Raw genomic sequence first — 27,029 nt, forward strand, 5'->3', positions numbered from 1 at the left:
CTCATGTTTCAGCTTTTCCTGATGCTGGCTATGCAAAGGAGGACAAGAACAAGGTGGTTCGAGAGAATGAGAGAGAGAGCACTGACTGACCGTCAGAGGTCAAGGCAAATGCCTTATACATATGTATTCTGTTCAAAGACATGTTATTAATCAAATGACTAATCATTCAAGGCAAAAAAAAAAAATTAAGAGCATTTGTTTGTGTGTGTGTCCGCGTGCATGTGGGAGAATCTTATTGTACACACACACACACACACACACACACACCCTCACATGCACACACACATACACACACACATAGTTATGAAGATACCCAAGTGTATTACAATATTATTCTACATGCCTTGGCCATTTATCACATCAGCATCATAAAAAAAGATTATCATAAACATGAACACACACAATGATATAATACATGTATTGATCAGTGCATTACACATACACAGGTGCATAAAAACGCTGACATATTATATACACTCACATGCACACATACTAACTCATTTACACACATGAGACATTACTATTAAACAGATCATATTGTTTATCAGTAAACATGTCTTTATTTTCTTCTTCTTCTTCTTCTTAAGAAGCTTTAATATATTCAGATCACATAGCAATCACGTTGTTCATGAAATATTACAGTACTTTAGAAAATTTAATCTTCATAAAATTTCCTGAAGTTTTCATTGCTATCATTAGGTTGGTGGGACACTACCTCCTTTCATGTAAGATAGCTCAAAATGATAATCAGTCAAATTTTCTAGTTTTAATAAATTTCCTGGAACATTCCATGGTCCAAATATCCTTGAAAGGGTGTAAAGGTTTTGAAGAATGCCAATATATAAAATAAAGGCAATATTATAGTTTACCCATTCATGAGTGAAAACTGTTGGATTCTGTATTGGAGGCAATGTGTACCTGAAAATCTTGGAGAGAATAAAACAGGTTTGGCATTAAAAATTATGATAATATTGCAATTAACTTCCAATATCAGAGGATCTGTGCAAACCTGACTCAACTTATGCACAATTTTCATTTGGCTGGTATTAGTTTTAGCAAACTGATTTTGTACTCACACCTACATTGTACTGACCTTTCTACATGAACATTCTGTTTCAGTATTAATAATAGTTACATATCTTTTCCCCCCAGAGTGGGAGAAACAAATTTTAATCGTAGTCATTCAGTTTTATGAAAAAAACCACACTTAGGAAAACATCTTTGTTCTTAGAATAATTCAACCCTAATCAAATCATAATAGTGGGCAGAAATGTTTGCTAAAGGGTGAACAATCACATACTGAGGCAAGGAGTCAAAACATGTTGCATAAACATTGGCATTCAAAATACAGGAAGCAATCTGTATTACAAAGACATTTTATCATGCACAACTTTGGTAAGATGTCAATTCTTGAACATTAATCACATTGACCAAAGCATTTGTGCATATACAGTACATTCTGTTGTTTCTGAACTTTGCACTGAAGTTCTTTGTGTATGTGTGTGAATATTTCAGTGGTGGATATATATTGCTCCATTTTATCAAGGACAACTTATAGTAACATGACAATGTGTTCATTCTTCAATATCAATCATATTGACCTATTTCCCTTGGCAAGTAATGAGCAGGTTGACTCTGTTGCAAATGATGCATTTTACAGGCAACACAGCTGAACCTGAAGAGCTTCCAGAAGAAAATATTGATCTTGATGTGAGCGTCTTAGGGGAGGAAACAGATGCTCCTGCTGACAGACCAGGCTCCTCCTTCAGCTTTCGTTTCCTAGCGAGATTCAGGCGTTTGCTATCTATAAACCTCTTGTAGCACGTTTCATGGAATCCTATTTAATACAATGGAGAAATGAACAGCAATGATTAGCCATTGGATTTTGTTAGGGGGGAAAAAAGGCTAAACGCTAGGGGGAGGGGTTGAACGTTACACTCAATATATCATTAAATGTACGGTAGACTATTGACTACCAATATTTGAATCTTGTAATTACCAATAGGCCCTATAGTGCTATGCCAGGTAATCATTAACACTTCATGATCATTGTCATCATCAACTACTTCAACTTGTACTTGCAGTGCAATTACTGATTTTAAATTACATCAACAGCTTTCAGCACCTGATCACATGCAATATCAATTATCATAATTATGAATACAACTGCCTTATCATCATTAATACTAGTAATCCTTGGCCTTTCACTATCACCACCACCCACTGCTTTATAATTTGGCTCAACATAATGGTAATCATATGTTTTAGGGAGTTTAATTGTTGAAATTATGTTGTTGTCATTGTTGGTTTTTTAGACCTATTTATATCAAATATTGATAAGTTAATTTAATGAGATGCTTAATGTGTGTTTTGAGGGGGGATTCGCCGATTTCGGGGTGAGAGAGACAGGATGGATTTTTAATATTAATACTCCATGGCCATGATTATGAAAATATAAATTTACATGCACTTTAGACCTTTTTCAATCCAGTCCTGTGTGTCAAGATTTTTACAAAACAATATCACCGATCAGCTACATCAACCTAACCTGGGCTGTACATAGAACAACATGTATCAGTTCATCTACTACTAGGCTACATTATAACGGCGCTATGCCATGCCAAGGTGAAATTCAAGATAATTTATCTAAAATGTAACAGACACGCTATCAAACGGCTAAGCTACTGAATTTAATAGCGTCCATTATAACATACATAAGCAACGTTCATAACATAGCTAACGTTGTACTTGTACTACCGTAGTCATCATGCATGGTCATTAACATTACGCATAAGCTAGAGACTGCACTGCAGTGTCGACTGCTACGACTGTATGCACGTAAACTAACCTGTAAATTATCCTATGTAGGTTGCAGTCAGTCCCCCTGAGCAGCTGAGTCACTTCGTTCTGGTCTGCGATTCCACGGTCTCCCCCACTCAATTTGATCCACTCTTTGGCACACAAAATAGGTTTCGTCTATCTTAGGTTTGTCATAGCCGTGAAATTTCCAAACTTCATCGATGTTACATGCATAATATTACACGCATCTTAAAAGTTTCGGCAGAGCAGACGACGTAGACGCGTTGACAGGCTCACAGGGGGCGGCCATTTTGACTCGTAAACAAAAATTCTCGATTCGGATTGGATAACATACATCACATGATCGTTCGCGAATGAATATCGTACACGGCAAAGTGTACATATTCAGCTCCTCAGTGACAAAAAAGTTCACTGTTTCCCCGTAAATTACCAAAATACTACAGGAGGGTTTGTGTCGAACTTTTTCCTGTAGCCTTTTTGGTTATTTGTTTACACGTAGCTGTGGAGACATTTTAGTGCCGCAGTTGTCGGAACGAAACAAGCGAAAAAACCAGCTCACCCCATGGCCTACAGGGGATAGCGAGTCAAATTCTGGAGTTATAATACCTGAGATGGCATCACAACAAATTTTGATCCTCATTGTTAAAGTCACATGACTGCATGTGACCAATCACTAACCAGTATCTAAGTAGACCATTTAATACTGTCAAACCACAATTTTTCGGATGAATAATATTTTTGCGAAAGTGAAATGCACGTGAAAGCGTTTGTCTACAAAAAGTATTGAATGCTACTGGCGATCTGCGGAAGTTTCATGCCGCGAAAAAGGATGTCAGCTCAAATTTGTGAAAGCTTCATGCCACAAATGTTTCTGGTTTTTCAGTACTGCCAATCACTTTCCTGATGGAGCAGTGGGTGAATTGTGTTCTCCTATTAAAGCCCTTATTGGCACTACATGTAGCATACAACTTTCAACTACCCCTCCCCCCCCCCTTCCCAGGCTGACCTTACTTACCCAGTAAACAACCTCTTTACACAAGCACCACCACTGAATAATTCACAAATTATCGTGAAGTCTCACTTTGGCAGGAATACATGCTATTTCTGCCCCATAATTTCCTGACCACTTCTACACAATAAACATTAATTTCAGCCACTTTTACCAACTTCCTCTTACTTCAGCCTGCCCTCGATGACCTCTGTCAAAGTGGTTCTTCTTCAAGAAATTAAACATATTATGTAAAAATCACTCCAAAAAGAAACACTGAAGTGAGGGTAATATCATGCATACTATGGTATTGACTGTACACAAAAATGGAAGCATTACATGTACAGTAGCACTCGCAAGAACTGCATGAAGCATAGGGCATTGACATTGACTGAGTTTACATTTCAGTACATAGCTGCACCTTTATTACACACACACACACACACACATACTTCATATGAGAAATTGCGAACTTCATATATCACTTATTACACGTGTCTCATGCCATGTGACAACACTTATGATATCTATTTCTGCCATCATTTATGCCAGTAAAATGTTATGATGACACGCAAGAGGGACAGCATATCTGACAAGAAGGGTATGGGGAAAAGTTCAAGCACTTTTCTCTCTCCAATAAGCATTTTGTAACATGTACTGAGTGGCAAATGTCTAAAACATTTTGGTAAATGCTTTTGAGTGCATGTATGTGCATGTATGTGCATGTGTATGTGTGTGTACGTGTGCGCGTCATTATATTTCTTATACTGTAAAATGAGGAATGTTCGCATGCATTTTAATTTCGCAAATCTCGCAAGCGCCAACATTCGTGAAATTAAATTGCACGCAAAAGTTCTTGTCTACACAATATGCATTGGATGCCAGTGGCATTTCGCGAAAATTTTGTGCCGCAAGAAAGGCCGTCGGCTCCAATTTGCGAAATTTTCAAGCCGTGAATATATCGTGTTTTACAGTATATCAACAGTGATGAAGCAGCCAAAATGGCGATTTTGTACAATGTTGTCCAAAATGCTTTTTTTTCTGTGTTTCTATCATAGCTCTATAATATGGAGAGGATTCAGAAAGAATCAGCCCCTGTAATCATGTCAAAAGGATGAGATTTCGGATGAAAAAGGTCACAAAATCTTTCTTACCGAAAACAGGTCCGTGTTTCCATTGAGGGGCAGGACATTCTTAAATCCATACGGAGCTTCACAGCCTGTGCAAGGGGCCACCAGTCTGCAATAAAGAAGAACGGATGACTGTCTGAACAAAATTGATTTCTTTTTGTTGAAAGATCCAATAAAAGCTACCACATGACTCTACAATATATGGATCATGTATCACATTACCGGCATGACCCTAAAATGTAGTTTTATGCTGAGATGAGGTACACCATTGAATAATGATGCTGAGTGAACTGGACCTACAGTTCTTAATAAGATGTCTTATTATATGGCAAAATGGGCTGGGTTCCAGAAACCACTTCTTGTGTCGTTTAGTGGCATATCTTGTTGTCCAATATACATTCTTTTAATGATGTCAATAAACAATGTAACAAACAATACCTAAACTGTCATACGTGGAATAAGCAAGAGACAGAAGGCATAGACAACTACAAAACAGACTCATGTCATAATTCCAGAGCTGATAATAAAGCAGAGAGATATTACACACCAATGTCTTCATCAATAATGGGTGTTTACATCACAAGTGCAGCATTATACTCAATAATTACTGATACATAACAACAACAACAACGAAACTTGTCTGTCTACATGAACAAGAAAAAGTGCTACAAGTAATCCAAAGCAAGTATTCCTATCACCACTTCATAATTTGTGCTGTTCATTGTTTCATAAAAAAAAAAAAAACCACACACACATTTTATTTGAGCTCTCTGTCATTGACACAGTGTACATAATTGTTTGCCTTTGCCATATATACCTCTGTCATCTGCTTTTTTATTTTTAGCAAAAGTAACAAATTTAAACCACTTTCTTCCAATCTTTTTCCAATATGAAATATGAAGTAAAAACAGAGAAGCCGATTAAATGGTGTCAAAATATTACTCTCTGCAGCAAAATTCCCCAGGGACTCCATAGATGAATACCACTTGCTGACTATTGCTAGTCACTTGAGGTAAACAAGGGGTCAGCATAAAATTTGAACGCACTCATTATATCACAGGGTGAACATTTTAAGCCAAACAAATTGTCAGAATACAGCCCTTAACCCATTGATGGGCTGATTTGCAACAACATGCATTTTCCATAGACAATTACCCAAGTATACTCGGGACTCGTATTTAACAAGTTAAAGGTACTGTTTAAAATTGGGAGCAGTGATTCTAAAAAAGTTTGAGTTATCACACTTGATGCATATGTGGAGGTCAGTTCTATCACAAAACAACCTACAAACCATATGAAAATGTTGCAATAAAGCCTGAAATATAAGGATATATGGCTACTTCCCTCCATAACCCATAACTGTAGATGGCTTACTCTAGAAACAATATTATTAATTCTATTGCTCACATTTTGTGTACTACTATTATATTTTACATACCTAACATTGATAATTCTCACTAACATTTTTACATTGGTTGTTTCTATCCCTAACTCGCATTATAAAACTATTTTGAAGCACTAGAGCTGGATTTTTGTTTCATCTGCAAATGGTAAACAATACCTTTAAAATTTTCTCCTGTTTCTTTAAACACTCTCTCTTCCTTCTTTCCAACACTCAGCCTCTTGTCACTCTTTTCAGTCTCTTCTTGACTAATTCCTACATTACTCTTCCATCTGTACATTTTATTTTTCTTTAGAAAGATTTTCTCTAAATCTTCTGTCTCAACTATTTCAGATGCAGTATTCACTCGAAGCTTTCTCCACCCCCCCCCCCCCCAATCCCTAGACCGGATACCCACACTTAACATTTGCGTCGATTTCCTCATTGCTCGTCACAGAGCCACATATTGGTTTAACCTCCCATTTGAGGACACACATTTGGAAGGAAAGATAAGAAATATGGGAAGCTATCCTTGTCAGACACTTTCAAGAAAGAAAGATTTAAATGGAAGGTGATAAAAAGGAGAGAGACAACATAAATTAACTTTAAAAACGAGCAGAAATAGGTCAACCCCTTTCTCACAGATACTGCAAAACCATGACTTGCCCATCTTCAAGTTATTTTGATTTAAAAAAAACAAACTGTAGTTTACATCTTTAGAGACTGCGAACCAATGCTTGTTTGAGAAGGGAAGTGATCTACAGGTATGGAAGACAAGCTCCCATATGTTTCAAAGCACTTATTGCCGGTTTGGCAGATGTCCCACATTCAACCATATCAATATCCATGGTTTATATAACAGGAAGGCAAAACATTTGATACTTAATAAAGCCTTATACACAACTGGAGGCTTCTCGCAGCTTCAAACTCTACTCTTAGAAAAACAATAAGCTTCACTCAGCTTTCTATGGCTTAGTGAAATTGACTATGCATTTGTGGACTCTAAGTCGTGTTTGGAACAGACATACAGGCTGTTCTGTAAACTTTTTAAATATAATGACATCCCTATGTTGCAAATAAAACCAATGATGCAATTAAATATCATGTCTCAGTGATAAAATCTTAACTCTTGTCAAGCTGAAACAAAAGGATACATACAGGATTCAAATCACACAGGCAATCACTTACTGAGACACTTTTACATCTTTGCCATCACAATCTTTGGGGATATTCTTGTAAATGAAATCATGTTAATTATATTCTTCACAAGAAATTTTAAGATAATTTTTTTTGGGGGCAGAAACTGGGTGAGCTTTTGTGAGCATGCTGCACTGCTACCCATCACTTCACTGTCTGATTTCTTGAATTGTGTATTTTAGTCCCATTATGATTTGATGAAGAATACAGAAATAAACTTTTTCTGTATCGCATGAAACGATCAAAAGTAAATATTGCTCTCAGATTGTAGTACATTTTAGTCAGACTGCAAATACTCCAGTATCAGATTGTAAAAGGATTAGATGAAAAGAGAGATCCTGAAGAACGAAGAAGGGTAGGAGGTTTGTATATAATCCGTCTACAATTGCCGTCCATGGAAAATCATAATGCGGTTGTTATGGAATAAAGATAGGTGGACATGAGGTAACTTTGTATTTTTGATGCAGTAGTTATCTGCAATGACATAAGCCATAGAATGATATTGACCACCATTGAATATAGTGGTCATTTTGCACACACTGCAGTCATCCTGTGGAAACCAAATCTTTGGTTGCTGGTCGCAACAGGTAAGTTGCCATTGAGGAAGGTTTGACTATGCATACCAATGCAAACATACACACACAGACGAAAATGCATATCAACATGTATACAAATATGGCCAATCTACAATATCTTACTTTTCTGGCACTGTGCTAACATATGGCATCACAGTCTTGTCGACAAATGATCCAAACCCAAGCCTGAAGTCACTGGTGATGTTCTTCATTTCACTTGCTGACAACAACAACAAAATAGAGGGGGGAAAAAAGAAGAAGAAGAAAGAAATGAAAACAACAACATCAAAATACAGGAAGAAGATGTTCCAAAGGTGCAATTACAACCCATTTGTCTCAGGTTGGAGTTGAAAGACAAAGGGTAAGCCCCATGAGAGTTTCCATGTCTGGAGATCACTCTGATCATCCATCAAATAACAGCACCGCAGCCCATCACTTTTACTCGTGCGTGGGCGTTTAGAACTTCGTCACAGGACACTGTAAAGTCTCTGGCTTTATGGCCACATTTTATAAGAGCATGTTTGCATGCAATCCCTCATCTTCATATATGTTCAGCACACACTTATTTGGACATATGTATACACATAGTTAACATCATTTATTAACTCCCTTCCGCAATAGAATGCAAAGTAATGATGATGTACATGATATACACACCACGATATAGCATTACACAAGTCTGCACAGTAACAGCTGCAATAAACACATTGTATGAAATCCAACCATCATTCTATGGTGTTTGTGCACAGGAAGAGACAATAAAATGGATACATACATAGTGTATGTATATAATGCACATGTATACTATTATCATATGTATTGTACGTTTATCTACCTTTACCTTAAAGAGATGGTATAGTTTTGGTTGAGACTGGGATTCAGGTTTTAATTTTTTGCAAGATAATTAGATACCACTTATATAACAGAGCATACAATTCTTAGAGGAATCAAAAATCTATTTGATGACAATCAGTTTTTAAATGGTTGAGGTATCATAAAACAAAGCTTGGTCCTAATATCAGGTGGGTCCCAACATTTGTTAGGACCACTTTGTTTTACTTTGTGGATACCTCCACCATTTCAAAAATGATTTTCGTCAAATAAACTTTGAATTTCTCTTAGAATTGTATGCTCTTTTATATTTCATATAAGTGGTTTCTAATTATCTTGTAAAAAGTTAAAATCCAAAACCCCATCTCAACCAAGACTAAACCAGCCCTGTAACCTATAACGATGTATGCATATTACATGTGCCTGTAGGCATATACAAATTGTATATTCCAACTCAGACTTCCCCATTTATTACCAAGACATTGAAGAACAACAATTAAAAAAAAAAAAAAAAAATCACCCTTTCATTCATTGCACAAGATAGAATAAAATTGGATATCATATCAATTTCGAAGAACATATACAAAGGTACTCTTCCCCCCCCCCCAAAAAAAAAGGCGATCCACAGCCATAGTGTTCAAAGGAGTGAAAGTAATACCCATCGAGTAGTAATCCCTTAGCCAGTCCTACTCTACTATTCCAGCGAAACTGTCAATTTATCAATCACAGTGGATCAGGGTACATGCTGTCTACTGGTATACTGTACCTTCCTAGCTTCAAACACACCAGGAAGGAGAGGAGATAATATGATATTCAGTGGCTGGCATTGACAAAATCTCATGGAGGTAACAGGCTGCAAAGGGCAAACTGACTGGTATTATCACCATGGTCTACATGAATCATAGCTTGGGACTGACTGGGTATCTATTCGACACCTCTGTGCACTAATGGCAGAATCACCACAACAAGCGAAATAATGAATTACATAGTGAAATGAAGTTATCTATAAAATCTGTTTTTTCTTCTGTCCTAAACAGACCAGTTCTCAGTAAAGCGATGGTTCAGATGACCCCGAATTTTAAACCATCAAAATAAAACACTTGCAAATTCTGGATAATGCCAGTGTACATAATCATACTTGCATTTATGCAAACAAGCTCCCTTGAATGTTTAACAATGTTCTATCACTGCAATGTAAAGAAACTGTTCGGGCACTGTCTATAACACTGCATCATTGAACTCCATCTCTGACTATGTTGTTTTTTCTCAGGTAACCTTTATCTGCTCATGCACAGAATGTAACTTCGGAGTATGTTCACTCATACACAGCTCTGAGGAAGTCTGTAATTGCAGTTTGATCAAACACTCACTCAACACTTAGGTGAATTCCTGTGAAATCATTGCAATGTTCCCAAATCCAACAGCTAAAGACAGACAGTATACATTATTATTATTATTATTATTATTATCACTGTTAATATTCTTATTCTTATTCTTATTCTTATTCTTATTCTTATTCTTCTTCTTATTATTATTATTATTATTAATTTATCTATTTATTCATTCATTCATTCATTTACTTATTTATTCATTTATTCATTTGGCCGTACAATTATACAGTACAATGTAATGTAACATACATACATACATACATACAAGGGTATACAGTATAAAATATAATGGAGTGACACATGGGCCAGGGCTCACAAAAGTAAAATTCTTTACTATTACCCAGGGGCATGTGAGCTCTCATGTATGTGTATGAGTGGGACTAGAGTAAGAGTGATTCCACAATGCAGTTGGATATTGTTCCTTATTGACAATGAATTGACAAAATTTACAGTCCAAACTGCTACAATGTACTTAAGTAAATGATGCCAAGCAGATATAACAACTGCAATTCATGCCTGACATTCTCCACAGAATACCGAAGAGTAACGCAGAATGAAGACTTCTCTTATTAATCTCTGATTAATCAAACTTTTCTATCTCATGATGAGTAATAAAATGTCTGTGTAACAACATGATAACTTGAAGCAGATATGATGATTTAAAATAAAACAAAAACAGGTTTTCTCCAGCTTTTTGAACATTTAGAGTTGAGACTCTGATGCAACAAACTGCTAAAAGCATTTAATATACTGCAGTAATGTACACCCTACAGCATCCAGAGCTCTCTGAGTCACCTACCTGCAATATACAGAAGTCTCCTCTGATAGACAATAGCATGTGTTATCCACATCACAATTGAAATTATATGGACATAACCCCCCCCCCCCCCCAAAAAAAAAAGGATAAAAAAGAAACAATGAAGTGGGAGTTAAGGTGGGGGCATTAGATAGTTAGCCTTGCCTCAAGATCAATGGTTATGTTCCTAGTAATGTTTATAGTGACATTAGCATTCTCAAGCTGTTGTTCACGACTATTCCCTTTTTTATTGCGCTCTGTGTACTATTATGTGTGCGGGGGGGGGGGGGGGGGGGGGCATTTTGGGTGGAGAGTCTCATCCTTTTAGCCAAGACATTTTACATACTGGTGATGGGAGATGAGAGAAAAAAGACACAATAACAGGAAGAAGAACAAAAAGAAGAGGGGAAGAAAAAAAGAAGAAAAAGAAGAAGTAATAGGGACAACAGAAATGAACATGTCAACCTCGAGTCTAGAAGCCACAACGACTAGAAAAAAAAAGAGAACGTCTGTATCCTTTTCCATTTCCTTTCATCTTCCATCAGATACATACCGAGAATGTCACCCAAATCCATGAGTTTAGTCAGATCATCTTCCATAGACTTTGAAAGATCCATGACGTAGTAAAGATCCACGGGGTAATCCTCGGCCTGCCGAACTTGAAGCGTGACTTCTGTCGGCTTTCCTGTGAGACAGAGAATTTTTACACTTTTTTTATTTAATGGGGAAGAAAAAAAATCAGTACCTCCAGACATTTGACATGGAGACATTACATATACATGTTTGAGAAGTGTAAGGAGAAATCAGACTTCAAGCCATGGCGTGGGTATTCATGTGCAAAATGACATCATTTCCTGCCATGCTTTTTTCCTCTCATCAAATATAGCCTCGAGCAGCCTGCAGCTGATTGCCGTGTAAAATTCCAAGAAACGTGATTTGTCAATGACAACTAGTATCCACGCATTATAGCCTCCATTGGACACCAGTTTTTTATAACTGCCATATTGACATTGAATGAGGAATCAAATTGTTCCTTGATCCAGATATTAGTTTCGTTGAATGCTGTTTTAATATTATGTCCTTGCATAATAGAATAATATAAAAGTCGTGGCATATGTGTTCACCACAGCAAAGATACAAGTCAGAATAAGAGATAATATGCTGTATCCTTAGCATCACAGAATCATAATCTTCAGATAACCTTGCAACGATGACTTCTTGGGAGAGAGGAGTTTTAGGTGCAGAATTCATTGCAAAAATTGGGAAATTTGGGTTGCGATCGGGGTTGCATCTTTTATGAGTCAACGTTCTCACTGTAAAGAGAAAACGAAACTTTCTGGGTTGTGATTATTTGCGAACGGCTGTACCATGCATGTTATGAACGGTATGCTTACTGGTCTACATCTTTAAGGCCTATCCAATATACCACAGTGCACAATAACATGGTAAAAAAAAGTAATGAGCGACATGAGCAGTGCATTGTGGGATATAAAATCTCTTAGATCTCTTGTTGTCACCTCTCTCACAGCACACCTCTGCATCTTTTCTTTGGGAAAAAAATCACACCAATTTGTGCGATTTGGATCACATCCCAGATCTCACAAAAACATGTGTTATTTCTTTTTTCGCTGTAAAAATTTTAACATTTCGGTCGCGATCAGGATCAAGATGTGATATTAAATGCGTTATTTTGATTGCAGTGAGAATGGCATTGTTGACAAAACATATGATTTCCAAAATGACTTGCAGTGCAAACCAACCTAGGAAAAGTTGTGAGATGACAACACCAATATCACAATTACATTCATCAAATTATAGTTCTAATTTTCCTTCACAATCAGCAGCCTCGAACTAGATTTTATTCTCTGAAGTCCTTTGTGTTCCATTTTTTAAAGGAAACTTTCATTATTTTTTTTAAAGACTTTTAGCAAGAATTAAAGCAGGAAGTCTAATACACCAGGGAAATTTGATACAGTGGCCGCAAACCCAGTTTGCCTGACTGCCTCTTGTTGCAAGGAGGCAAAACGTGTTTTGGACACTGAACCTAATTTGTGCACAAGGCCTGTATGCCCGTTCTCTTTTTGTGTGTTTTCTTTTCCAACTGTTTGTTTTCTTGTATTTGGAAGATGAATAACATTATTTCATATTTGTCTTCATTTCCTGCACCCCCATCCCCATGCATATGTACACCAAATGGGGTTAATTTTTGCCGTCAGATAGTATACATGGTATCATGCTTACCAAAACACACAACACACACATGCACATACACACATAAGTATGAATTCATAACAGAAGAACCAAGTTACACAGTATGTAGCATGTCACTGCAAACTGTTCTTTCAAAGAACACATTTACCAAGAGTATACTATGATAAAGAACAGAAAATCTGGCATGGTGACTTGAAATTAATGACTGAGAAAAACAGTGCTGTTTTCATTTTAAAAATGATAAGCCCCCTTCCCCTCCCCACCCCCAAGTCAGTCACAATTTCCTTATAATTCTGCATGTCAGCATCAATTGAATTGTGCTGAAAAGATCAATGGGTTAGTGGAAAAAATGTGCAATATATGCCATGTCAGCAAATTGACCCAATAAACTGCATGACCTGTCCGACTCTCAGCCGTCTGTCATCAATCCCTGACTAGCTAGGCCAAGTTGGAGCAGTTACCTCCCCCATGTTTTAAAGACCAGTGACCTCCATGCATGGCCCTCTGGCCAAGGAGCTACATTGTACATGTACTATAGCGAGCAAACATATCTGATGTATCAAACCAGTTTAACAATGACAACAACATTCAGACACACCTCAGCTCTCTCTCTCTTTCTCTGGCTGCAAACCTAAGCAGACAAAAAACAAACAAAAACAACACTAAATGCCCAAAGCCACTCTTATGCACATGAAAAACAAACAAACATATCTCCTACTTTTCTATAAACAAAAACCATAATTTGAAGAAAAAAAAGAAATATTTACACGTATACGTACCAAGCATCCTAAAATCAAATCCCAGACAGAAAAAAAAGTAAACATCATAAAATTATACTACTTGGCAGCTATGTCTCCCCACCTCCCCCACATTTTCCTCTCCCATATATGTAATGTGTGTGTGCATATACAGCACCCTAATACATGTACATTGTACAACGTTTAAATTCATGAAGCACTTTCTTCATGCCTTCTGTGTGCACTCAGTAAAAATTTGCAACCCCCAGCTGCATGGTTGTTACAGATGCACAAACTACACTACTTGTACGTGTACCATGATTTAAGTCTAATGCATTTGGGTTTGACTGCTTTGAAGTGACAAAACAAATGCAGTTTGCAGAATGTAGAAGATAATTATAAGACTACAATTGTCATAACTAGTGTTACCATCATCATCTTCATTATCATTCCCATAACCCCCTATACTATTGTCACTATCATCAATTTCACGATCATTAATTGTTATCATCACATATTTGTACTATCCTTCCAATACTGTTATCATGACTATCTCTTTGGAGCTTCATTGTCATCATTACCAATGTCACTGCTCACACTACCACCTCAAACTGGATCATCATCATAATAAAGTAAGGCAGTGTGTAACAGGTTATGTCTTCCACAATTACTCATGCTCTGCAATTAATGACCTACCAGTGAAAGTGCCTACAAAAGAGTCATGTATTGTTACGTACGCAACTGATATGCTAGCACATGATTAAATAGCACACAAATGTATCTCTTTATGAACTGTACATTTAATGAGGTAGAAACCTACATCATATGTGAAGAAGTCACCTGAGGTGACTGTAAGGAAATCTGATCTGGCTACTAAGCAATTCAAGCACATTTATATTTTTGGTTGAGATATCCGGGGCTTCAGGTTTCCAACTTTTTTTTGGTAAGATAATTAGAAATTACTTATGCGATAATAAAGAACATACCATTCTAAGTTTATTTGGTGAAAATTGATTTTGAAATGGCCGAGATATCCGAAAGCAAAGAGGTCCTAATAGAAGGTGGAACCCACCTTTATTAGGACCACTTTGTTTGCTTTGTTGTTTTTTTCATATCTCAGCCATTTCAAAATCTCTTTTCATCAAACAAACTTTGAATTCCTCTTCATAGAATTGTGTGCTCTTTAATATTTCATAAGTGGTTTCTAATAACCTCACAAAAAGTTAAAATCTCAATCTTCCACCTCAACCAAAACTAATGGGCATACCATCCCTTACATGTGCACCGGTATTTGACTGCAATATATTGCTTTCTTTCTCTCTTCCCCTTTAAAACACAAACACACACACACATACACACACACACAAGCATATAAGATAACAAAGATAAGTACCTTACACACCTAGATGCCAATGAAATAAATGAAAAAGGAGGCATTAAAAGAGTAGACATGAAGTAATATTCACGGATATTGAGCTGGAACAAAAACAAGGCCTGAATGGGCACTACCTGTGAAGTAATCATAGCCTCATGTATTGATTGCACAATTAACAATGAACAGAGTATTATGTAAGTGACACTTTGCATGCCACGTATACCAAACAGGCCTGCAATGTACGAGAACAAAGCACATAATATTCCATGGGTGCACTGTGTAAAGCAGTTCAAGGAATTGCTTGAGAAAATAGGTCGGTGTATAGACTCAAGAATTTCAGTCATCACAAGTTTCCCCTTGCTACTTGCATTCACAAAGTACCTTTGACCCTCTGTCCAAAGATCATAGTGAAATAACAAAAGCTATCAGAGTTGGGAAACGACAAATTTGTACCTTCTCGTGTTGGGGGTATGTGATTTAATTTGTGTACATGAGGATAAGGCAGAACATGACTTCTCTCAACTGCTATATCTGCATGCTTTTTTTATCACTTGAGCCTTGAGGATTCCAGTCCAAGGTTTATCATGTACAGTGTCATAATGCTAAATCAAGAAACACAAACAAACAGTCTCTGCCAGATTTTCCCAGGTAGACTCTACTTTATCGTGTGTACCTGTATCATTCACCAAGAGTCAACTCGCTTCTAACCACTTGAATGTGTGAAGTTACTCTCGGGTCTTCCTTGTACTTTTAGTTTCATTTTCCTGGTAATTTATATGAAAACAGAAGATTCAGGAACTTTGCATGCAAACTGTCTAACATTATTTCTATATGATATCAAGTATTTATCTAGGCCCTACACTTCACATGCAGCTCATGAATGTAAATGTTGCTGTACATCTCCCCTTCAACACGAAAAATATACAGATATCATCAAGCATTTAGGACACTATACACAGTCACTATTTCATTTCAGTTAATTTCAGTATAAGGACCTTAGAAGGGAATGAAACAACATGATTATACATGGGCACAAAAGTCAGTACATTGCACGAGGGTATGCCTATTTCACACTTGTTCTAATCCATGGACAGAACATAACTTATTAGTGGAAAAATGAGCAGAGAAAATGGAATTCCATTGAGATTCGAACCATGGATTTGACTGCAAGTACTGTTGTGATTTTGGACTTGAATGTCCGGACTCAGACAAAGTGAGCTTCCACATCATTATCTACCAAGGCTCAGATTTCAGGAACTTCAGAGCCTGCAATGACCGCTTCCTATACCCACTGAACCAACATGGTGGATATGCTGTAAACCTCAAATGACATGGGTTGACCCTCACAGTGTCTAGATGCTAACCACTTGCAGTGTTCTCCACGTCAAACTCGCCTGTATATAATCAACTGCAGTAAACAAACTGCAGAAATAGCTATAAAATTCACTTCATCATTGCTCCCCACAGGCAATCACTCTCAGACACACACGTTTGTGCACTCTTGTTTGGTTTACGTCAAAAATGGGATGCTAAGTCCCGAGAAGGGGCGGAGACCTAAGCACCTGTAGCTTCCCCCTGCTCCGAGTGAAAAAAGGCAGCCCCTGCTTCCTTTGACTCCTGGCGGCGATTATTAGCAGGCGGGCAGGCTAGATATTTATAAACCCCTGAACGCCAGGAAATATTAATTTTTATCGCAGCTTGGAGAACCCCATAGGCCTACGAGTCTGTCAGTTCTGAGCATGTGGGGAGGAGGAATCAGCCGGGGCTAAAAAGCCCAGCTCCAGATTTGACAACGTCATGTTCAGAGGGGACTAGAGAAAATAATCTCCCCTCCTTTTTTTCCTTCTTTAGTGCTTATAAGACCCTTGGCGAGGGTCTGCCAGGAAGGAAGTGAATTGCAACATTTATGTAGACATATTTCCTCTCTTAAACACATTTGGAACTCACAAAACATACAATGCACCAAGGTGGTGTTTTCTTTAGATTTCCTTCATAGTTTCACATCTACATGTATATGAGAGGCCTACTTAACCTTAAAATAGTATTATACAGAATGATGTTAAAATCTCGGGAAACCTTTCAAAATGCACAAAAGGCGTTTTTTTTTTCTGTTCTTTTTTCTTAGTATGGTATTTTCAAATACTACTATATCTCTTGTGAGCAAGAAAAAAGGCATTTAGTATTAATGAGAAACAGTTATTTACTGATATCACCTCAAGAACTTATTTCAACAATGATAACTTTAGGCTGCTTTTCTCTACCACGAAATAGGAACATAATATTCAATACAATACCTTATGGCACATATGCAGACACAAGCAAACATATTCTTGACCTAATTCTCATCTTATAATAGAGTGCATTGCATATGTTGTACTAACAATTGCTGACTGCACTTGATGTACATTTTAGCACGCTTTGACTTTGACTTTGACAAAACTGCCATACTATCCCACATTTGTATAAAGAAAAAAAAATAATGATAATGATTAAATTGCATCGATTAAGTCTGATTTTCCTCAAACTTTCACTGATGTGTTCTACTAATGTTGCTGCTTTCACTCAATCCACATTGTTCTTTGGGTTTTGGTTTCATTTAAGGAAGATAGATGCTCAAACATGTAAAGTCATGTTGGGGCAAACACAAGTGATAGTTAATTTACAATATTGACTATTACTACAATGACTTAAATGCATTTCTGCAAGAGTCTCAATTGAACTCATGCTGAAATAAAATTAAATAATAGTAAAAAAAGAAGAAGTAAATATCAAATGGATATCTTTGCATTCTTACTTGCATACAAGGTAAAATATTCATACTTGAAAGGTCTCTTATCTACAGCCTCCCTAATCACACCATCAGACAAGCAGCACTCTTTTCCTTCCACCAAAGACTTTTGGTCGGTATAAACATACATTGTATCACCATGATTGTTATTTGTGTATATGTCTCAACTTTCTTGTTGTCTAGCCTTTGCAAGAGAATTTATTACTTTAAGTAGTTTGAGTATCGTAGTCTTGTTCTGAAAATGCAACATGCAGTTGTGTACCAGTCTATGTCTAGATGAGAGAGACAGAGAGAGATATCCACGAAAATTATAACCAGATAGCTGAGGTTGGAGTTTGGAATTTAAATACACTGTACAATGTACATCATTTGCAGGGACATGCTTGTTCGCCATTTCTATAAGATACAAACTGAATGTGAAATATCACACGCCCACTTGGGTGTGATATTACATCTGCTGCACCCACCTGGTCTGAGTTTCAAGCTGATCTGCTGGGGCTTGACCTGCACAGCATCTCCCTGGGCTGTTCCTCCCGCGTTGCTCAATGGGGCATCCTACACACCATCAATGGAAGAGATGTATATTATATGTCATTTAACTGAGAGAAACTCCATTGAACAAACAACCTTTTACCTTTCAGCCCATGATAGGTTCATTGTACACTTTTGGTAATAATCAAAGAAAATGCAATACCTCGAGTGTCTATCAATCTATGTGCTGTCACTATTCAGGATATGCTGCAGAACACTGGATAAAAGAAGACAGAGCCTTTCTGCTAAAACTGATGATAAGATCAAAGCAGAGATCATTACTGAATTTTGTTGCTTAAAAACAATCAAAATCAACCCATGAGTAAACTTGATAAAGTTGATTAGCTCAATCATGCTTCCTAGTTCAAGTTCAAGTTCAAAATGGTCTGTCAGTTAACACTTGAGGAAGCAGGCATTTTATTGATTGGTCTTGACTGGCTGAACAATGTTCAAGTTGATAATCACAGGAAAATCAAACAAACATGATAGAAGAAGTGTCATGAAATGGGGAAAAAAACTAAAAACATATTTGATTTGCCCGTTCACATGAGTTTACAAAAAAAAAAAAAAAAACAGACATTAGTTGCAACTGCCTTAGATACAAATGTACATGTGATACATGCATAATGCAATGTAGATAAAATGTAAGGTTGTGATGTCCTCATGTAACATGTGTTCCATTGACCTGCACATTCAACAGTAAAGTCAGCTTATGTTACTGGTAAGCATTACAATATCTATTAAATGTTCTGCATGGATACCTTGACTGATGTAATGTACAATTGTACAAACTCACGACAGCAAGACAGGACTCGTAGAAAAGCACTCCAGAATGTTTCAATCACGATAGTCATTGCTAAAGTGTGGAATATGTTCCAGGATTGAATTTATTGCGAGAAAAGCAGTGGCATTGTGCTGTAGAAAGCCTGTCTAGCAAGTGATTAGAAACAAGAGGCAAACAGTTGGTTATCACTACATGTATGCTCATTTCAGCTGATCAAATGATTAAAAACATTTGATACATGTAAATAGTACAGTGTAGATCTAACATTTCCTGAGTTTGTGATGTAAAGATCTATTCACACTAAAAAAAATATATATATATATATATAAAAAAATACTCATGGAATGGCATGTCAGGGGACCTTTATTAGAATCTTCTCTATATCTCTTTGTGCAACTATCCATTTCCCTACTCCAATGAAACTTGGCATGTTACTTCTTGATGTGATTGTTCAGGATACAGAATGGCAGTTGTTGTTGTTGTTGTTTTGGGGTTGTTTTTTTTTTTTTTTTGCTTGCTTTTTTGGCAGTTTCAATAAAACAGAATGCCCTAATTAAAAAAAAAAATGATCCTGAAAAATTATTACAGTTCACAAGCCCTTTAAATCATCCTCACCATCCTTTAAAATAAAAATCAATTGTCTCCTTATCTGATTTCTCTCATGTTGCTCTATCACATTTTTGGTCGTCGTCTGACCTTCTGCATCACAGGAAATTGACAGAGAAAAAAAAAAAAAATCTTCAAAAGTTTTTATACCTGCGGTCAATGACTTGTTAGAACCAGATACCAGCAACATACTTGAGAATAATTTTGCAGGGGAAAAAAAATCAAACTGATATAAAGGAAGGTCCTCTGTTCAGGCAAACAGAAAAAACACAAACATACTTGAATTGAAAAGCCATAGAGTTAATTGAGGTTAAAAGATGGTCTTGCACTCTCATACTCCCAACAAATTATGGGGCCCCATGTCACTCAGGAGATCTGGGGGCGTTTCATGAAGGAACTTGTCGGATAAAATATCTGACAAGTCAATTATATCCGACAAGTTTTGAGAAATTCTTTAGTCTGATTGGCTGATTTCTCTGAACTTGTCGGATATAATTGACTTGTCGGACATTTTATCCGACAAGTTCCTTCATGAAACGCCCCCCAGACCTCTTGCTTCTTCTTTTTTTTTTCTCTCTCTCTCTCCATCTCTCCCTCTCCCTCTCTCCCTCTCTCTTCCTTTCACCCTCTATCTTCTCCTCCCTCTCAGTGTAACATTCTGTTATAATTGACCTTGTTTCTATCTATGCTTGTAGCTTTCATTTCCTTGTTGCAGGCTAGGTTATTCCAGTGATTGCCCATATAGCTAGCCACATTCACTCATTCAAGACAGTCCGTAAGATGCTTTGGGATACTTACCTGTACTATATGACTGACTATTGTTTATATAGTTAATCAGTTCTACTGGAACTACTTGCGAACCAGTGTTCTAGTCCACTTTGTGTCTCTTGTTGAACTGTTTTTTTTTTTCTTTTATAGAAAATGAGAGTCTACCAGGAATAAGGTTTCATATCCCACTGCTATACTGCTGCTCTCAACCACTATCAACAATGATTCTTTTGTCAAGATTCACACGGGAAGTCTTTTGTTGTAAACATTGCAATTCGGAAAACAATGAGCAGTGCACTCATATTCATAATCAGATCATCTTATAAAATATCTATACCGGAAGATTATGATGGTATTCATGGATAGCCCAATTGACAGCACCTTGACAACATGACAAATAAATACCATTTCTACCACTACATAACAGTGGCACATATATTCTCTTATTAAAGACATATATTTGTGACCCGCTACAACAAAATGGTCCTAAAGTCGCGCACGGTCGAAGCCGTGAAAATCGAGTTTGAAGTTAGAGCATCAAAATTGGTCAAAACTTACGATTTCCTGAATTTGACATATTATTAGAGTCTGATATGTTTTCTATCATCTGTCGAAATTTTGAAGCAAAATGATGAAAGGAAAGACCAAAAAATAGCGTTTTTCTGGGCCATGTTTTTTTGGCGTTTCAACGAAGCAGAAATTGGTTCGAACATTTGGATTGAGCGCCACACATAGGCTCCGCCCCTAACAACAACCAGAGTGATCTCATTGGTCAGTTTGCTGCTTGCCGCTAACTGAAGCGTGAAGCTCACACACTGCCCAGTCGACTGGTGCGTGCGGGCGGGTTGCGCTATGCCTAGCCGCTTCTCCTGACATCCTGGTCACTGATTGGTCGGTGAGGAGACCGCCGACGCTGTGTTTGAACGAGCATTTCGGGGGTTGCTAGGGCTTAACTTCTATTGTCCGGAGGTAAATACTGACTTGCGTGTCTCTTGATTGTGATTGCGTCGCAAGGAGAACTTTTAGGGCGCTTTTCTCGAAACAGTGATTTCCCAGACGTCTTGACATGCTCTCTTTTGAACATCGATATCTCGGCAGCCGATTGTTTTGATAAGACGTGTTATATATCAATTTAAAGCAGAAAGATTAGGGAATTGTGTCATGCAATTTTCAAATAATCGACCTCGCCCGACTTTAGGATCATTTTGTTGTAGCGGGTCACATTTGTTCAGTGAAGACTCCCAACAGGAAAAGAGGTTTATGGGACTAGCCATTTTTTTTTTTACTTAAATATAAACAATATTACAGCCATTTAATTGTTAATCGCCCCATGATTATTTTTCACATGATGAACCCAGAACAATAAAACAATGTTGGAACTAAAAATTTCAAATATCATCTATTCATTCTAATATCTTTCAATCTATCTTGCTCTTTATCTATCTATCTACATACAAATTGTACATGCATAATACCACCTACAATTGCACAAATATCAGACATTCTTGAGTTACACTGGTAAGAAAATACAATCATGCACCTAGATGCATATGTCTACAATTGCATCAAATATATTGAAATATACAGTGGGCATTGGGTTCTGAAGGTTTTTTTTTTTTTTTTTTTTTTTTTTTAGAAGTCTCCCAAACCATACAGAAGCTTTGACATAAGCGGTTCATTGTGTCTGTTGTGTTCCACACTTCCTTCAGGCAGGAAGTGATCACTGCCAGTGTAGTTCCCTCACAATCTGTCAAAATCCTGTGTGTGGGATCACACCATGAGTTCAGAAGCAAGAAGGACATTAACAACAGGCAAAATATGTTTAGTTAACACCCTTCTGCTCCTCAAACCCGCTTATCTATTTACACTCCATTTACCTTTGTGCACACCTATGACTCATAATTGCACTTTGGTTTCAAAAAAGCAAAATCTAGTTCTGAAATGAGCATGTGGTGTGACGGGGCAAGTTAAGTTGCACAGAACAATTCAGAATGTCTAGCCTCCAAACTAAAGGCTGTGTGTAAACACAATGAACACTTGCTTTCTTTCAAATGCTTGGTGAAGGGATTATGCCTGCAGGTCCAACTAACAGATTCAGGGGACAACAATTCTTCATTCAAACAATTTTGATCTCAGTTAAAGTGAGTCACTCGTAAAACTCTTTCTACACATAAATGCATACAAAAGGCTTTCAAAATGTTTGAAGGACTCTGCCTGTGCGTGAGTAAAAACTCTGCCAACTCAGAAGGGGATGTTAATTTTCATTTTATGTGTGTGTACATGTACCTATACTGTACGTTGTATGTCTACATACAAACATATAATTAGGAGTCAAAAGGGGCCTGAGCTTTCGATCCTAGTACAATCTTCGTTGGAGGCAAAATGACCCATCATATTTACTCCACTGGCACGCCACTATTGGATAAGCAGTTTTCAGCAGCTTTTTTTTTTTTTTTTTTTGCTACACTTAAATATATAATTAGATACATATGGATAGAAGGATAGATCAAACATAATGCCCCCGGCATCCTTCAGGCAGAGGCATAAAAACAGATACAGAGAATATATGTACATTTATACTCATGTTTTGTAGAAACACTGGTTTTTCTTTAATTTCACGCCATTTCTTGGCTGTAACACTAAAGCTGTCATTCACTGTAGGTATGCATTATGAAGTACAACTAAGTATACCAGGAAAAAATAAGGTTTGTTGAATAGCAACTAGGATAAGTTTCATTTCATGCTATTAACATGCATGATACAACACAATAAGTCACTTGCCTATAAAGTGATTCTTGTTTCTCATAATGCAGGCTCATACAGAAATATATTGCAGTCAGCAGTATTGCACATACAAACTGTACTCGATAGATGTTGCTACACGACCATTTAGGACTATTACTACCATCACTACTACTACTGGTGCTACTGCTGCTGCTTCTACCAAGGAGGTATGATACCTCCTTGCTTCTACCACCACTACTACTACTGCTACTACTACTACTACTACTACTACTACTACTACTACTACTACTACTACTACTGTCTACAACTACTACTGTCTACAACTACTACTGTCTTCTTTTACTATAAGTAGGCCTACTACTACTACTACTACTGATGCTATTACTGGTATTACTACTAGAAATTCATTACTATTACATTTACATTAAGATGTAATATACATGTACATGGCCACCATAGATAGAGGGTAGTGGTAATCAATTTGTATACCACTACAGAGCAAAATATCCAACCATTAATGAGATAATCTATTTTCTTTTCTTCTTTAAAGAAAGAACAAAGTTCTGGCTTTACATCAAACTGCAATAATACAAGCTGACACACTTTTACAGCTGTAAAACTGTTTTGCGGTTGACAATATCAATCACAAAAGCACAGAAGTGAAGTTGATCTGTACCATAGCAATTACTGGTACAGTGTGTAGACTTGTCTTGTACATAGCATAAAGCATCTTGTGGACATTCAGAAACATAAGAATTGCTTTAAACTCTATACATTTTTAAGAACTTCTTTCTATTGTTTCATTTCTATCATAATTTTGGGGGCGTTTTTTTTTTTTTTTTTTTTTTTTTTTTGGGGGGGGGGGGGTGTCTTTTTTTAAGGGGTAAAGAAGGTAATTAAATGATTCCAAGTAGGTACCATGTGGCAGCAACTTTTGTGGCCCTTACCTGAAGTACTGTGACGGTGCTGTCCGGGTCGCTGATCTCAGCACAACTTTTCTGCCTCAGGTTCGTCACCAGGTCGCACCGCGCATTAACTGCCGTGTCCGTATAGTTCTGCAAGGAAGCAAGACCAAAGAAATTTTACAACCCCCAACAATGTCATCGTCTCCAAACACTGACATAGTATTTTGAGTGCATCCAAGGAAGGAAAGCAAATATCAAAATAATGCAAAGTTTGCACACAAATTCTGTCAATACCTGAATCCACTTAAAAGGTACCTGCATCAGTGACAGAAGTGGAATTTTCACACACACACACACACACACACACACACAATATATATACATGTATATGTATATGTATATATATATATATATATATATATATATATATATATATATATATACATATATATATATATATATGGTAACTTTTATTTTGACAAGAAACAGGAAACTCTCAGATATAACACAATATTAGCACAGGGATAAGATGAATAGCATCCAAAGAAAGACCACTCTCCACTTACAAATTCTCTGAATTTTGGGTATGGCTGGAAAATGTGTAAACCTGTCAGAACCAATGGCAATAAACACTTCCCACAATATATCAGATCAATCTGTTATTATAACTCAGCTGTCATGACAACCATACATCAGCATTTGAGACTTTTTATCATTGCCAGGGCAGTCGTTGTCATCGATAATTAATACAACACAGTGAGTCCCTTTTAAAATGAGATGCACTGCATGGCTTTTCTGGTGTGACACAAATATAAAGAGAACTTCTGACAAGCTACTGGGATACTTACAATGAAATTACAAATCAAATAGTTGACACATGTAATACCATTCAGCAAAATTTACCTAATGAGATTTGATTTACAATGTGAATCAAAAGGGAACAAAGATAAAACTTAAATCAGGATGTTGCAAAATTGTAGCTACTATACAATCAAACATTTCGATACGCCGGTGTAGAAAGTACCAGAGTGTATGGGATGGAATCTACAGAGTTGTACTCATGGAACCTTGAGTGATGTTATTCGCCAAAAAACGTAGAAGCACCTGCACAAATCCAGCAGGCCGAGGTTAAATTACATATATTCAGAAAGTTCAGTGAAGAAAGCATGGTGATGGCTGCATGCTCAAATTTTTTTTTTTTTTTAATCCAAAAAAGGAAAAAAATAAAAAAAAAAAACACAGCATACAAGTCAAAGACTCTCTCCTCTCTGGTAATGAGGAAAACAGCGGGCACGTGTGAAGTGAAGGAAGACGCCCTGACGAACGTCTCATTGGATTACGAGGGGAGGTCTGCCGCGGCGAGCATTTGTCGTCATTACTCCCGTCGTTGTCGTTACAGCATCGCCGGGGTGAAGAAATCTGCGAAAGTAATCACCTCTGATTAAGACAAACCTCCCTTATGAGCCCAAAAGTGCATGCTTTGCCTCCCTCGTGTTCACACATGGGTGCTTGTCACCGAGATCTGGGAAGTCATCTTTCCCACCTGGCCATGCATCATTCAATACTCTTGCACGCTACTACACCATTGTCTGCTTTTGCTATAGCCAGGAAAGGTGAGGGAGAGAAACGTTTCCAAATCAAATTTTGAAAGACGTTTCATTACACATCTGGGATATCATATCTGGACTTCTTTACATGAGAAGAAGTTTAAAGCTCCCTGTCATACATTCAGAAACCATCCCTGACAGAGCAAACGGAACACTTTGCAGGGACTTTCTCACCTCTGTATTTACCCTGTTCCCTGTCTCGTTTCTCCTTCTCTTTTACCTTACTAAAACTACATTGTATAATAATATTTTGTGCAAGAACAAAGTAACACTATGCAACAGCAACTGGAAAGTGAGCGCAAGATTGTTAAAAAAGTCTGACAGCTTAAATACGAAAGCAGTTTTTATCATCAAAACACACATAACAGTTAATCAAGAATCACATTTTGCACAGATTCCTGTGGGGTTTACTGACAGTTACAAAGGGCACTAATTTGTAGAACAGCCACACATTCGAGTATGTAACAGAGCCTACATTGAACACAAAGTGTGAAGGGGAAGAATGCCATGTACACTGTAGCCGCACCACTTCTGTCTTACAATCCAAAAGTGATCAAGGCTTTTCAAAGTTTCGCTCTTTGTGATGATTTGGTCTCTAATCATCGTCAAACCTTCAGTTTAGCTACAGTCGCAGGGCTGCCAACCATGAGTGAGAGTTTGGAGTGAGACACTGCCAGGGAGCAAAGAGACCGATGGGGGAGGGGGGATGGTATCGAAGTTTACCACCCCCCCCCCCCCTTCACGACTGGGAGCTTTGACAATTTTACATGTTAAATGGTGCAATCTGGTGCATACACCATGATTTCAACACATACAGTAGACTGGGTAAACCTGAGGGAAAATCTCGACACTTTGGGCTTAGG

General features: G+C 37.3%; 1 protein-coding gene across 1 annotated transcript in view; it reads right to left on the reverse strand.

Moving 5' to 3' along the window:
- LOC140243723 (integrin beta-1-like) overlaps positions 1 to 27,029 on the reverse strand; it is an 85,936-nt gene that overhangs the window by 36,886 nt on the left and 22,021 nt on the right. Inside the window, exons 4-8 of the mRNA XM_072323388.1 lie at positions 24,602 to 24,709; positions 18,688 to 18,775; positions 11,663 to 11,794; positions 8,215 to 8,311; positions 4,963 to 5,047 (exon numbers count right to left, since the gene is read on the reverse strand). Coding sequence (XP_072179489.1) covers positions 4,963 to 5,047; positions 8,215 to 8,311; positions 11,663 to 11,794; positions 18,688 to 18,775; positions 24,602 to 24,709 — 510 coding nt within the window. The remainder of the gene's footprint in view (positions 1 to 4,962; positions 5,048 to 8,214; positions 8,312 to 11,662; positions 11,795 to 18,687; positions 18,776 to 24,601; positions 24,710 to 27,029) is intronic.

This window comes from Diadema setosum, chromosome 20 (assembly GCF_964275005.1).
Source record: "Diadema setosum chromosome 20, eeDiaSeto1, whole genome shotgun sequence".
Lineage (NCBI taxonomy): Eukaryota > Metazoa > Echinodermata > Echinoidea > Diadematoida > Diadematidae > Diadema > Diadema setosum.